Below are 15,995 nucleotides of genomic sequence, written 5' to 3'. Positions count from 1 at the left end.
ATACTAAAACAAATGAAAGTCTTAGTAATCATACTCTTCCTCTTCTGCCTTGCCTCTGTGTGGCATTTCTTTCTGGATAATCTACTTCTCGTTGCTGACTTCTCTTCTTGGCTATGATGGCTGTGCATATCTTCTCCTCACCTTCTGTTTCACACATGGACTGATCTATTTTTTCCTACTCTACACTTTGACGCATGCCCATTGGTATTGTATCCTTTTTATCTCTTTATACTACATAACTCACTGGTATTGTTTTTATTTGTTCACGTCCAGGTCATCATTAGAAGAAAAAAAAAAATATCAGTGATAATGCCAGTGATTAAAACTAGTCCTGTTCCATGTCCACAGACTGATGCTGGAGTCACCTTGGAGCCTATCAAGATCTTTCAGGGAATGCCTCTTATGACCCACAGCTTCTCTCAGAGCACCCCTGCTGGTCTTGACTGCTTGGGCTGGAGAAGAAATATCTCCTACTCCTGTGAGTAACCAATTTTGTTCAGCATTGTGCATTTTAGATATTGCATTCAGATTTGAGAAAGGTTGTGACCGTACGTTGGAAGAGTTGAAGCTGCAGCATTTTCCTTTTTAGATGACAGTTCTAACAACACGACTAGGTTTTGGTTCTTAGAACCGTCCAGCTGTGCAGTTGGTTGAGAGTAAATTATTCAGAGCACAGTTTTGTACTAAGCTCTGATGGAAGTGGTCCTAAAAACAAGAGAAATGACTGAGCTTGCTTTCAAAATGTTGACCTAATTTACGTCTTATTTAGTTATTTTCCTTGTGTTAATGTAACTTTAACAGCTGTAACAATACAGAGAGGCTGAATTCTTGCTAGTCTTATTCTACTGGAGCTTATGGCTGCAAAGTGACTAGTTGTTTACTAAAAGTAATTTTTGTCCATAATAGTGTAATTTTTCTAAACATACATTTAAAACGTGTATTTCTAAATGAAGTGCCATTAGTCCTTATGTTAGATCATACATGACAATATATAAATGAAAAAGTGTCCACAGGCCAATGGTGTTTTTTACATTTTGTGTTTTAGCCATTTGACTGTCCCACAGAGCAAATATGAGTCAGTGAGTCCAACAAACTCCATCCATTTTCTATACCCCCTTATTCCTTAACCAGGGTCACAGGGATCTGCTGGAGCCTATCCCAGCTCTCTTTGGGTGAAAGGCAGGGGTACACCCTGGACAGGTCACCAGTCCATCACAGAGCCACATAGAGACAAACAACCTCACACACTCACACTCACTCCTATGGGCAATTTAGAGTCACCAATCAACCTGACATACATGTTTTTGGACTGTGGGAGGAAACCAGAGTACCTGGAGAAAACCCACACAAGCACAGAGAGAACATGCAAACTCCACACAGAAAGGCCCCTGATGGGTTTCAAACCAGGAACCTTCTTGCTGTGAGGCAACAGTGCTGACCACTCATGCACCATGCTGGTGGTAATGAGTACAGTTGAGCAAGCCATGTATGTTAGTGTTATTTATGCTTGACTGAGAGTATTTTTAATCCATTTTGGTTTAATAATTTGTTGTGCTCGTTGGAGAGGGCAGGACAGATATGTGCATCCTGTCTGTACCTTCAAATTTACTCTGAAAGCTCAGACTTGGCTCCTTCTGGAACCCACAGAAAAGATATTGGACAAAACAGATGGATATGACACAACAGATGACCTGCAAAAACACCATTGAAGGTGATTAGTGACAGTTTATTGGTGTGTGTGCTGCTGTTAAAACTACACTCAGGTTACAAATCTGTAGTTCTTCAAATAAGCCCAGAGCTGATTAATTAAGATTACTCTGTGTAAGGATGGAGATTATCTTTCCTTCAGGCAGTTTGCAGATCATAGTATTTCTGATAAATGTTGGTAACTCAGGCTTTACTCTGTGAATGTAACTAAAACTGACTTACTATTTTTAACATGTGCAGTTAAGTCCAGCTTTAACACAGCCAGTGCAGTTCCTTATTTAACCTGCTGGCTGCAGTAAATTCTCATTAGAATTCAAAGCTCAGAAAGTTCCTCTTGACATACAGACAAGACATGAGATGCTTTGGGAAGACACTGACTTTTTTATTGTTTCTTTAGTGGTTTTCTCCAATTCATCAACTCTATGGCACAATTACAGCATGTTCAGTGGTTAACATTTAGTAAGCTTGTCTTTCTTCACTAGCATGCTTCTGCAATTCACATTTTCCATTGTGGTGTATTGTAGTTTGTGCATTTTGCACAATCTTTATCCCTGGATTACATTTTTCATCATACACGCTTAGCCTGCCAGGAAGCTGACTACCTGCTCCCACAGTGAGGCCAGTGGTCTCACTTTAATTACATTCATTGGATTAATTGAAATGTGAGCTGAATTACAAGACAAGTATGGGACTCTCTCTCTGTGCTGCCCAGTTGGACTGAGAATGGGACAGTAATAAAGCCACTCCTACCATTTTTCACAGTACTGCGGGTACTACGATCCATCATCTTTTGTCTTGTAATCTTCTTTAAGCTGCTTTTGTTTGACTGACATGAAATCCCTTGATAATGATAACCTTCATCCATCATATATACTGCTTATCCTGTAGAGTGTCATGGTGGTGGGTTTGGGGTGAGTAGGGCCTGGATTTGTTCCAGAGTTGTCCTTTCATACATGAGATAACATGAGATGAGCTTCATTAATCCCTGAAGGTGTGATATAGCTATATACATATACATGTAGCACACAGTAGGAAATATTTTGGGTAAGACATGTTCTTCAGTTCTTAAATATTGTTTTGGGCATGGTGTGGTGCCTGGGTAGAGTCACAGACCAAATTAACCTGCATGAACAACAGGTTTAAACCCAGAAACTCTTTGCTGTGAGATGACGGCTGTAAACACAGCCCATAATAGTAACCTGTTCTTCAATAGTGAAAAAGGTGAACTGTTAATCAAGCATCATTAGCTTCAGGTTTATGGTCTGTTACGTTTAGCCATTGTTTGTTCATTGACCATGACTCGTGTATGACAGAGCTTTGTGACTTATTATTCTTACATGTTTATGGCACAAATAAAGTTAGAATACACTGTACAGAGTTAGAATATAGGGACATAGGAAATATATGTGCACACTCTTTTACTATGTGTTTACTATGGGTTTCCACAGCCACAGATCATATCTAATAACTTGGTCTTGGTGTTACAATCAGCCTTTTTTCAGTTTCACTCCATCTGCTGCTGATCCTATCACTGTGACATTTTCATCCTGCAAACTGTGTTGTGTGTGGGCTGCTGGAGCAAAACTGATTTGCTGTGAGAGATTATACAGCAGGAAATAGTCAAAAGGTGAATAAATGTAATTATTAAAATTCAAATTTATTTTTAATTTAGTTATTAAAGTAAGGAGACTTTGACCTGGTCCTGCTTAAAGTGATTCTTTTATGGTTGGCTAATCCATATCACAAAATACATATATTCTCACTTCCTTGCATGCAGATAGTTTTGATTTGGAGACACCATAGAATATAAAGAAAAGTGCTGGTCTGATGTTGTGTTCCTACGAAGTGATGTTTCTTTCAGTTTTTATTGTCATGGTTCAATGCTACAAACGGCACAAACTAAATCCCCTCGCCTACGTTGTGTTGGAATGGTAGAAATCTCATATCTAATCAGTGACGTTGTAAAATAGTTGGCATTTAATTGGTAATGGAAAAAATAAAGCTCTCCCAGTACATGGTGACATCACTGTTTGGTGTGGTCAGAGGTGCAATAGAGCATTGTGTGCCTGGTGGGGTTGGAGGGGGGGGGGGGGGGGGGGGGGGGGCTGAGAGAGGAGGGATGGGTGGCTCCTCTCAGTGTCCACCAAAATGGATCCTGCAGCATTAGTGAGCTGTCTGCACTGCTGCTGGCAGACAAACGACAGAGTCGAGCTGCAGAAACCCCTTTCCAGGGCCCCCGCTGATGTCAACCTAGAGAGAGGGAGAGAGAGGGAGAGAGAGATATGGCTGTGTGAGTTAATGGGAGGAAATGAAGCAGTGTGCAAATGGGTAGAGAGACCCAGAGACAGGGGAGCAGAGAGGGAGGAGGCAGAGGCTGTATGAGAGGTGATCCAGAGCAGAGAAATGAAGGGAGAAGAGAAACACTGTTACAGCTCTCCTGTTATGTGCGTGAGATGGGGAAGCAGCAAACTGACAGCTGAATCTTACCACAGCAAATAGTGCAGCAGATATCAGCTGGAGCTTCCTCCTCCTCCTCCTCCTTTTCTGCGTTCTCTCCCTGCCATTGGAATAAACCACCTGCTCAGCTGTATCGCCTCCCCTGCATTTACGTTTACTTCTTCACTGCCCATTTCCAATTTTCCCCCTCGCTGTCGAGTGTTCACTCTGGGATGCGGACCCAGCAGGTCTCAGAGGGGGGCGTGCCTTTGCCTGGGGGCAGCTGTGGCAGCTGTGGCAGCGGCAGCTCAGGGCTATCACCGGGGTCCGACTCGGACGGAGGGAGTCCAACAGGCGGAGGAGTGGACAGCATGGTGGATGGAGGTCTTGGGGTTGGTGGGTGTATGGGTGGAGGCGGAGGAGGAGGTAGTTTAGGTGGCACTCTGAAGGGGGTCCTGTCTCACTACTGGAGCTTGGAGAGTCTGCACTCCACCACAGGTAAGTGTCCTGCACCCACGACGCAGGTCTGAGCTTAGTAACCTCAAAATCACCTACTGTCAGTATGTAATTTGTAAATAACGCTTTATTTTTCTTGTCCGTGAAGACGTAAACTTCTCTGTATGTGAGCAAACATGCACATGAGCAGAATGACACACTGCCATGAGGTTAGTGTGTTATTCAGGGTTGGATTGGATGTACTGTGTGTGTGTGTGTGTGTGTGTGTGTGTGCGTGTGTGTGCGCGCGCGCGCGTGTGTGTGTGTGTGCGTGCGTGTGTGTGTGTGTGTGTGTGTGTCAGGCGTTCAGCTGGTTGATGTGTTTGGGTGAGCCATTTGCTCAGTCATCCAGAGGGAGACATAAGCAGTTTGTCCGTTTTAATACTACAAATATCGTTTTACATACATGTGTTAAATCAAAACCTAGATCACATTCTATTATTGACTGCATTTATGTTTGAGTTTTTGCCTTGATGAAAATGATGATTGCTGTGTTTTGCTACCAGGCCCTCTTTAATTTAGCTCAGCTGTCATTTTTGCTGCTGTTTCATTGAAGACATTTTTTTTTTTTTTTTTCCGGTCGACACTAGCTGCCAGCCCTGGTAGTGTTGTATTGTCTTATGATGTTCCCACCTAGCCTGTGTCTAGCTTGTTTGTTTTTACATGCAGGTTTATGTAGCTTCAGTTTCAGCAGCCCTGTCAAACTGTTCTTATGTTGTTTTCGTGGAACTGTGCTCACTGCAGCTTTGGGATGAAAGACCAGGGCGAATATAAAGCAAACTGGCCATGAGCTCAGGACTTTGTACAGCTGTGAAATGCTAAGCTGGCAGCAGCCAAATCTGAAATGGGATATTCTCTATTAGCATAACATTGTGACATTTAGCACAGATCTCCCTCATTGAAACTGTATCACATTGGCATTATTATGACTCCCAGTTGTTGTTGCGGCTTTGTTAGTCAGGCTGTGTGTGTGTGGGCTGGCATTACTCATGTTCTGTTTACACAGTCGCACTGTGGGGACTCGATGTCCTTATAGAGACAAAAAGATAAATCACTTCATTTTAGGCTGATGGCTTGGTGTCAGGTTAGGGTTAGGGTACGTTAAAGTTAGGGAATGAATGTGAGTCAGTGCAAAGTCCCCATGTAGAATGAAAACAAAGTAAAGGTGTGTTGAGCTTTGGGTTTTAACTTTTAAGACTCAGTTCAGACAGATAATTTCTTTATGGACTGCATTCTGACATCTTGTGGTCTTTAATGCTAAAGTGGCATAAAATTTTGGGGATGGAGGTCACAATGAATGATTGTCTACACACAGAGGCACCACACATCCTGTCTCTAGTAGTCAACACTAGTTGAGAGTGTTGTCATGATCTTTCTGTGATTATAACCAGGTAGTTTTGAAGGTTCGACATCCTTGACACAAAAAACCAATGTGAATAAGTGTCGTCTGACCTTGTCTAAGACAAACGTGCTGATATCTATTCACTCCTTTCACCACCTGACATCTTCAGTCAGCAGAGGTGAACACAATCTGGGTCAAACTCTGCTTTCCCTGCCTGAGCTGCCCACATCCGGGGTTTTGCTTCTACAACCACTGCAGTCCTTCTGTCCTGCTAGTACCCAACTGCAGCTTCAGGAGAACCCTGGGCGAACCATGCCAGGAAAGTCTCCATCTTCAGCCTGATGGCCTCCTCAGGCAACAACCTTCTGCAACACTGAGCATTAAAGTCCCCCAACAGAATTATGGAGTCCCGTGATGGTGCTTCTGTTTCAGTCATAAATGCAGACAAAAGTCATAGCCTGATCCTGAGAGACTTGCAGTTGCAAGGTGACCCTCTTGTTCTCAAGGGTAAACTCCAACATGCTGTATGTGGAGGTGAGCCCATCTATATCTAATTAGTCCTTTCCCACGAAAGAGATGAGCTTAGATACAGTCCTGGTTTACGATGCTAGGGATTGGCCTGTCTTGCCTGCCACTTGGCTTGCAGATGTCTTTAAACAAATCCAAATCCTGCACACTCACATGTCAAATCTTCTTCTAATGTCAGATCTTCTGTTAAACAGCTGTGGAAAGGATACATCCACCGACAAACTCTGATAAGTCCGACAACAAGCGTAATATGTGTCTATTACTGTGTTCTACTATGAAGTTCAGTTGCTGTTGTTTGGTGCCTTTATCAGTGGTCGTAGAGGCCAACTTGTCATCCATGCTGATTCCAGACCAGAGGGGGTTTACAAACATTTTCTTCCCACTGTATCTCTGTCTCTCACATAGCTGATACCTTCTACCTGGTCCAGGTAGAAGGTATCAGAAAGTACCAGCTGATTTAGAAGGTAAAAAACAATCCGGTTCAATCTGTAATGTTACAGTCCAGTTGATATTCAATTAAAATTTTGTTTCTATTTGACAACCTATACATAAATTAAATGTATGTGTTTAGGCCAATCAAATAGAAAGAGTTAGGTTGTTCTCACACCATCTTTGTCTTTTAAGTATCAAAAACAAATGTAGAAAACATGGTGTGTCCTCTTTTCAATAATAGGAAATAATGTGCACTCGTGCACAGTAAACCTTTGTACTGTGTCCACCACCACCATTTACAACACTATACAGATGTGTGTGCATGTGAATGAAATAGTTTGAGATGCTGTAACTGTAATTGTATTATCAGTTAATTTGCAGAACATTTTCAAAGCCAATTGATTCTTATTATAGCAGCTGTTTGTGCCAACACTGAATGTAAGTTCCACTATAAATATTGTTAGTATGACAGTTAATGCGTCAATAAAAATTGCAGTTTCAGCTATAAAAATTAAAAAAGTCAAGGATTCGATTATGAAATAAATATGTCCTGTGGCAACGACTGATTGGTCAGGATCTGACTCTAAATAATGATGTGTATTTTTCTAAACATCAGCCTGTGATGGGACAGGAAAAATAGAGGAAAACAGAGCCCTTAGTGTTTTACTCAGTGTGTTACTCACAGTATTATGAATGGCAGTGCATTTTGTCTGTGTGTGTAGGAACATGCAGACTGATTATTAAACTTTAACACTGTGTAGGAAAGTGAGTTCTGGTCATTACAGTGTGTAAGGATGTTGTCTGTCTAGTCTCTAGTTAATTTGTTATTCAATTCAATTCAATTTTATTTGTATAGCGCCAAATCACAATACAAATCATCTCAAGGCACTTTACAAAAACTAAAACTAAAAACCCAACAATTCCCTTATGAGCAAGCACTTGGCGACAGTGGAGAGGAAAAAACTCCCTTTAACGGAAGAAAAAAACCTCCAGCAGAACCGGGCTCAGTTTGGGCGGCCATCTGCCTCGACCGGTTGGGGTGAGTGGATAGAGCAGAGAGAAAAGAACATCAACAATAAACAACAAATAGACACTGCAAGTTGGTGGGGCCAGTAACTGCACATCAGCGATAAACAGCTCCAGGACCAGGGACACCTGCAGAAGGTACAGAGAGAGAGAGAGAGAGAGGGAGGGAGAGAGCACAAACTAGGGGAGAGAGAGAGCACAAGGTTAGTAACATTCAATGGTGGAATATACATGAGGTGGGAGAGAAGGGGGTTAGGGTAGGGGAGCTCAGTGCACCGATGGTCCTCGGGCAGTCTAGGCCTATAGCAGCATAACTAACTAAGGGATGGTTCAGGGTTGCCTGAAGCCAGCCCTAACTATATGCTTTGTCAAAGAGGAAGGTTTTAAGTCTAGCCTTAAAAGTACAGAGAGTGTCTGCCTCCTGAACCCAGGCTGAGAGCTGGTTCCACAGGAGAGGAGCTTGATAGCTAAAGGCTCTGCCTCCCATTCTGCTTTTGAGAACTCTGGGAACCACAAGTAGGCCTGCACTCTGAGAACGAAGTGGTCTATTGGGATAATATGGTACTATGAGGTCTTTAAGGTATGAAGGAGCTTGATTATGAAGGGATTTGTATGTGAGAAGGAGGATTTTAAATTCTATTCTATATTTTACAGGGAGCCAATGAAGAGAAGCCAATATAGGAGAAATATGATCTCTCTTGCTAGTTCCTGTCAGGACTCTGGCTGCGGCATTCTGGATTAATTGGAGGCTTTTTATTAAGATATTAGGACATCCAGATAGTAATGAGTTACAGTAATCTAGCCTTGAGGAAACAAATGCATGGACTAGTTTTTCTGCATCATTTTGAGACAGGATGTTCCTAATTTTGGAAATGTTGCGCAGGTGAAAGAATGCAGTTCTAGAAATTTGTTTTATGTGTGAGTTAAAGGACATGTCCTGGTCAAAAATAACTCCAAGGTTTTTTACAGTAGTGCTGGAGGCCAGGGCTATGCCATCTAGAGTAGCTATAATTTTAGAAAAGTTATTTCTGAGATTTTTAGGCCCAAATATAATGACTTCTGTTTTCTCCGAGTTTAAAAGTAAAAAGTTACTGGTCATCCAAGCCTTTATGTCAGTTAGACAGGCTTGAAGTCTGGTTAACTGGTTTGTGTTAACAGGTTTAATAGATAGATATAACTGAGTGTCATCCGCATAGCAGTGGTAATTAATACTTCCTAATGACATATCCTAAAGGAAGCATGTACAGGGTAAACAGAATTGGTCCTAGCACAGAGCCTTGTGGAACTCCATAACTAACTTTTGTTCGTGTGGAAGGTTCATCATGGACATGAACAAACTGGAATCTGTCCGATAAATAGGATTGGAACCATTTTAACGCTGTTCCTCTGATACCAGTCACATGCTCCAGTCTCTGTAATAAGATGTTGTGGTCAATGGTGTCGAATGCAGCACTAAGGTCTAGGAGGACAAGTATAGAAACAAGTCCATTATCTGAGGCTAAGAGAAGATCGTTGGTAACTTTTAACAGTGCTGTTTCTGTACTATGATGTGCTCTAAATCCTGATTGGAAATCTTCAAATAGTTCATTCCTGTGTAAGTGGTCTGATAGCTGCTTAGCAACAGCTTTTTCTAGGATTTTAGAAATAAATGGCAGGTTGGATATTGGTCTATAATTAGCCAAGACTCCTGGATCAAGACTAGGCTTTTTGAGTAAAGGTTTGATTACTGCAGTCTTAAAGGCCTGTGGTACGTAGCCTGATACTAGAGATAAATTTACCAAGTCCAATAAAGATGAGTTCATTAATGGCAGGGTGCCTTTAAGCAGTCTAGTCGGGATGGGGTCCAAGAGACACGTTGATGATTTCAATGAAGCAACTACTGATGTAAATTCAGAGAGATCTATAGGAGAGAAGCAGTCTAAACATAACTGAGGTCCTACAGATGATTCAAGAGCTACTGTAGTAGAAGATTCATTTGTTGCAGGTATAGGAAGCACCTGCTGAATTTTATCTCTAATAGTTGTGATTTTATTTGTAAAGAAACTCATAAATTCATCACTGCTGAGAGCTAAGGGAACACTGGGCTCAACGGAGCTGTGACTTTTTGTCAGCCTGGCTACAGTGCTGAAAAGAAACCTGGGATTGTTCTTATTTTCCTCTATTAGTGATGAATAGTATGCAGTTCTGGCTTTACGGAGAGCTTTTTTATATGTTAGTAGACTGTTTTTCCAGGCTAGAAAAATTTCCTCTAAGTTTGTGGAACGCCACTTCCTTTCCAGCCTTCGTGATGCCTGCTTTAAGGTACGAACATGTAAATTATACCATGGGGCTAGTCTTCTCTGAATCACTAACTTCTTTTTCAGAGGGGCTACAGAATCAAGCGTTTCACGCAGTGAGGTTACAGCGCTGTCAACAACATGATCAATTTGGTAGGGAGTAGGATTAAGGCAGCTGCCCTCCACTATGTTTATACTTGGCATGGATGCAAATAAAGATGGAATCATTTTCTTAAATTTATTAACAGCGTTGTCGGATAAACATCTGCTGTAGTGGAATTTTCTTCCAGACGCTGCATGATCCATCATTTTAAATTCGAAAGTTATTAAAGAATGATCTGACAAAACAGGATTTGGGGGAAAAATTATTAGATGTTCAATTTCGATGCCATAGGTCAGAACAAGATCAAGGGTGTGATTAAAACAGTGGGTGGGTTTATTAACGTTTTGAATGAAACCAATTGAATCTAATATAGAATTAAATGCAATGCTGAGGCTGTTATTTTCAACATCTACATGAATGTTAAAATCTCCCACTATAATGACTTTATCTGATCTAAGCACTAAATCAGACAGGAAGTCAGGGAATTCAGTTAAAAACTCTGAGTAAGGAACAGGTGGACGGTACAAAATGACAAGTAGAACTGGTTTTTGTGTTTGTATGTGAGAGACTAAGAGTGAGGCTCTCAAATGAGTTATAACTGTTCTGAGGATGAAAGTTTAATAATAAGTTTGACTGGAAGATTGCAGCTACTCCTCCACCTCGACCTGTGCTTCGAGGAACATGATAATTTTTATGACTGAGGGGGGTTGATTCATTCAGACTGACATATTCATCCTGCTGTAACCAGGTTTCAGTAAGATAAAGTAGGTCAATTTGGTGATCAGTTATCAAATCATTTACTAACAGAGATTTAGAAGAAAGGGACCTAATATTTAATAATCCACATTTGACAGTTCTGTCAAATGTGGATTATTAAATATTAGGTCTTCTTATTCCATAAGACACAGCATATGAAGCATTTTACTGCAGTGCTGTCACACTATCAGGCTAGAATGAGTTTTTATACACTGTTTAAAACATGTTTTTGTGTCACTATTGCAGTATATTGTAAAGTTTGATCCACATTTACATTACAGGCACAAGAAGCTGTTTCAATGATGCATGGTCTCTACTACTAAACATGCCACGTAACAATATAGTTTGAACACAAGTCCTGTTTTATGGCACTTACAGTTACATCAGGTAACTTTTTCCTAACTTTCTCAGCTGAAATATGCTCCACTGCTTATCTTTATGTGTAGAGGTGCTGTCAGCTGGGCAGCAGTGCAGAAATATTCCTCAGGTTTTGCCCTTCCAATCAATCCCAGAAGAGTCACAGCTTGCGGAGCTCATATATTGATACAGTAATATTGCTAACTCTCAGGACAGGCAGCTTCTGATAACTGCGTTATTTGACGAGGATGTAGATAAAAGATAAAAGGAAGGAGACTCAAACATTTCTCTATATTATGAACTACTGTATTAATTTAGGAGTCATGACATACAGATAGAAGGTTTCTGCAGAGGAAACATAAGTGCGAGGGTGCTGATCTGTAGGTCTGTTGAGACAAACGGAAAGATGGGCCACAAGGACATTGGGGTTTATATTTTAAAAAGAGATTGTATTTTGTTTGTCTCAGTGTCTTTTTTGTTTTTTCATGTATCCCAGACTGAACCAATGAATTTGAGATCAAGGATCTGTGTCTGTCTGTGTGTGTGTGTGTGTGTGTGTGTGTGTGTGTGTGTGGTTTTATTTATAATAATTGCTCTTATTTATAATACAGCTGCCCTGTAGCCTTTCAGATTTTTCTACTTACCCACTATAAATAAATCCACCAAATACAAAGATTCATTCATCCAGCATCTATACCCCCTTATTCCTAACCAGGGTCACAGGGATCTGCTGGAGCCTATCCCAGCTCTCTTTGGGTGACAGGTCACCAGTCCATCACAGGATTTACTGAAATAAATTCATTTTTGATTAAAAACTTTGCTGTTTCAGATTATGCTTTGAAATGTATCCTGTATCCTTTTTATTCCCTGTTTTTTGAGTGGGCCTCAGAAACTGTGGAAACACAGAAACTTCTTACCAGTAAACTATGAACACACCAGCACATCTTTCAAATAAAGCCATGCTTCCAGTTGAGTTTGTACACCATAATAAAATAACATTGATGAAAATGTAACCAGACGTGTTATAGGGCAGAGAAGAGTGAGGGGAGGAGAGAAGGATGTCTGAAAGCATCTATCACAAAACATGGGAGGCACAGGGCTCTCTGGGAAATAGGTCGCTGTGGGACAGCCATTCAGCCTGAAGCGTCTTCGTGTTCTACCTCTGCTGAAGTAATTCAGTTGAAACAGGGGCAGGGGAAACAATGCATAGAACGACTGCAATGATTTCCATCGTTAACTACTTTGACATCCAAATCCATTACTGTAGCTCAGCAGCAGTCCACCCAATAAATTCATTCACAGTTACTACAATGATGGTAAACTCTGCTTTGCAGGGCACATATTATACCTTAATACTTGGTATACTGGTTCTGTTAGTGCAGGGGGAGAATGAACCTTTAATTTAGATCGTTTCATGAAGATGTGTCAAATCAGCTTCTCACAGTGTTTATAACATGTCATTTAATTACAAGAAATGATGTGTTATTGACATCTGGACTAACTTGGTGTCACTTAAAGACACAAATCAAAGGGGAGTAAAGTTATTTATCCATAGCTACATTTTTACACTTCATACAGGTTTAGACTGTGATAAATCTGTTTTTCAAACTCAACCTTTGACAGACACACAGAATCACTTTAAAGACCAGTGCAAATTCATATTGCACAACATTTTCCTTTCGGTGTCTGATGGTGATCAATATAATGTCGAGTTGAAGTTGTCCCTACAGTGAACTAGTGTTTCAAAACAGAAGGATGAGCTAAAGTGCTGGGAGCAATTAACTCTGCTTAATAGCTCTGTTGCCTCCAAACAGCCCATTACATTATGTCAGAGGAGCTCGGCATATTCCATAAAAGAGATGGAGAGCTATGGTATTTGTTGTTAAAGGCACATGATGTCATGTAGCAACTAAAGTGAGAGGTTTTTCTACAAAGAGTGGCTTATGATTTATCTTTCAATGATGAAAGATTAAACTGAAAATTCCAACTGAAATATTAGTTTGGTTTATTTTACATTCAATATGATGAATAATGTGTTGGAAGAGGATTATTGAAAAACAGGGTTGAAAATGTCATTTTGTAATGTCCCAGATTTATGAATAATGTGCTGTTGGTTCCTTTCCCACTTCTCTGTTTGTATTGGAATTAATTTGAACACCTGTGCTACAACTAGTGTCTATGTGGAGCAATTTCAGTGATAGAGCATAGTTTTTTTTTCTGCTATAAGCATTGCTTGATGAAAGAGGAGCCATTATCTGTGAGAAACTGTTGTAGTCAGCACACTGTGTCAACATCTACTTCATAAACAATGGTATTTATTTTAAAAGGAGGTTTTCCTCATGGGCATTTAGAGAGGGCATGCTGATGATGCTGCAGCTCCCCCCCACTCTCAGGCATAAAAAAAATCCAAAGTACATCACAGAAATGAGTTTCAAATTGTGTTTACTTCATCATATACTATCATATACTATCATACATTTTATCTATCATCTTTGCTGTTGGTGACTTGTTTTTGTTTTTCTAAAGACATTACCTCTGTAAAGGTTCAGTAGTTCTGAATGACTAGTGGGAAATATTAGGCATCTTCAAACAATGTCCACAACATCATATAGTATTATATTTATTTTCTAATGACCTTAGTAATTCTGTGCTTTGGGAACAAAGGAAAATGTACAGTTATGTTTTTGTGTAACGACTTTAATTCAGCGTTAAAACAAACTTTAATATACAGTGTGTTATCAACCAACCTCTGGTAGGAAGCTGAGTACAACACAGATAAATAGTTTTTTTGTCTTTGAGAAAGAGGATAGATGGAGAAGAAAATCCTCCTTGTTCCCACTCCCTCATTAGGAGGCAAATAATCAGAAGTCTTACACCTTTATATAGATTTCCTCTGATGGGAAATCACACTGAGCCCCTTCTATCCTCAGACTGAGGGGAACTGAGGCTGAAACCCTAATTTTTCTCTTTCTGTGACTATCTCTTCATCACATCCATCTCTCCCTCTCACCTCCCCTTGTCTGCCGCTCTGCTTGTCACTGCTGGGAAGGGCAGAGCAGGATGGCAAGGTTTAATGGTGCAGCTGCCTCCTCGTGCTGATTGACAAGCAGGCGAAGAGAGAGAGAGCACAGACGGGACTGGGGTGTTTGGGGAGATGGTGGTAGGGAGGAGATGAAGTTACAGCTTTACAAACGTCCATAGCTTCCACTCCGTTACTTCTATGCCAGTAGAGCAGGCGAATCAACCTGTAGTGGAATAGTTTCTGCCAGCAGGCAACTTTAAAAGTGGCTGAAGCATGGCTGCTTTCTGTCTGATCTTTTAAGCTCAAACCACAAGTCAAAAGTCTGGACACACCTTCTCATTCAATTCAGTGGCATGATCAGAGGTCACTTAAAAACTTGAAGTTATATCGTGCAGAAATCCCACCAGTGTTAATATATCTGCAGAAATCCCACCAGTGTTAATATATCTGGAGTCCGTGTTGTTCTCAGCAACGTTACGTGCCAATACAGTGACGTCAGCTGACTACCTGAATGCACTGAAGGATCAGGTTATCCTGTCAGACTTTGGTGGGAAACAGTAATGCTTTTTGCATTTCTAGTTACTAACATTTGTGTTCTAGTTAAGTGCTGCAGCTTTTTTCCCTGCACTGGCCTTTGCATTATTGTATGTTTTATATATGTCATGCACTTCTGCATTAAGAGTACTGCTGGTGATTTTAGAGCTCACTGAAATCCTGTTAATTCCTGTTTCTCTGTAACATCTGCAGTCAGGCAAATTGTCACTATTTACTACCATAATGCATTTGTGCTGATTCCTTTCTTGCTGTCTTTCTTGTCCTAGTTTGGCCTTTCAGACCCTGTTTCAGTTCTAATGTCTGCTTCTTCAATTACAGCAGTATTGATAGACCATAAACTCAAATTCCCTACTTTTCTTGGGACAGCTGACCTGACTGACTTCCAAGAGTCAATGTCAGTATCACTCTCAGCTATTGAATGTTTCTGCTTTCTGCCAACCACAAGCGAAGCTTCTGTTCCAACCTTAAGATTTCAGTAATGTGCCCTCTCAATCTGTTTTACCCGCTTTGCAAACTCATGGGACAGGCTGTTCTTTTCTTATCAGCTTTCTAACTGCTTAGGCTCACCAGCCTGTGATAGCCCAGTAGTTGTCTTCTAAAGATGGATCACGTCCTACTGCATAAAAAAGGTATGATTGCTGACTTTGTAAAGTTACAAAAAAATAGATGTGGGACAATCTAACAAGGATTATGTGTGAAGGATTCTGGTGCTGTTATCGTTTGCCGTTCTACAAAGGAGACTGCAGACTGTAAAAACAACTAGATATGTACAGAAACACTATGACAGATTACTTTGTGTTGTTCCAGACAGTAACAAATTGCCAGATTTACAGTGAAGAAGTAAAATTTCATAGTGCAAATTGGTTTATTTAAGGACCCTAATGCTTAATGTGCATGTAGAGTAGCACCATGTACCAGAGCTGCTTCACAAATCTCCACTCTTTTCCTGAATATTGTTTC

The 15,995-nt window shown here is 40.7% G+C and overlaps 1 protein-coding gene across 4 annotated transcripts in view; it reads left to right on the top strand.

Annotated features, from left to right (window-relative positions):
* Nucleotides 1-15,995, top strand: part of LOC113121448 (Rho guanine nucleotide exchange factor (GEF) 4) — an 81,667-nt gene that overhangs the window by 28,235 nt on the left and 37,437 nt on the right. For 3 of the 4 annotated variants that reach the window (XM_026291960.1, XM_026291959.1, XM_026291961.2), the window contains one exon: nucleotides 349-478. In XM_026291960.1, coding sequence (XP_026147745.1) covers nucleotides 349-478 — 130 coding nt within the window. Of the gene's footprint in view, nucleotides 1-348; nucleotides 479-4,027; nucleotides 4,642-15,995 lie in introns of those variants that run through there. The other variant, XM_026291963.1, reaches the window with a different exon arrangement.

The sequence above is a fragment of the Mastacembelus armatus genome, chromosome 20, assembly GCF_900324485.2.
Source record: "Mastacembelus armatus chromosome 20, fMasArm1.2, whole genome shotgun sequence".
Taxonomy (NCBI): domain Eukaryota; kingdom Metazoa; phylum Chordata; class Actinopteri; order Synbranchiformes; family Mastacembelidae; genus Mastacembelus; species Mastacembelus armatus.
The sequence above is the reverse complement of the archived record's forward strand: the minus strand, read 5'-3'. Positions and strand labels throughout refer to the sequence as shown.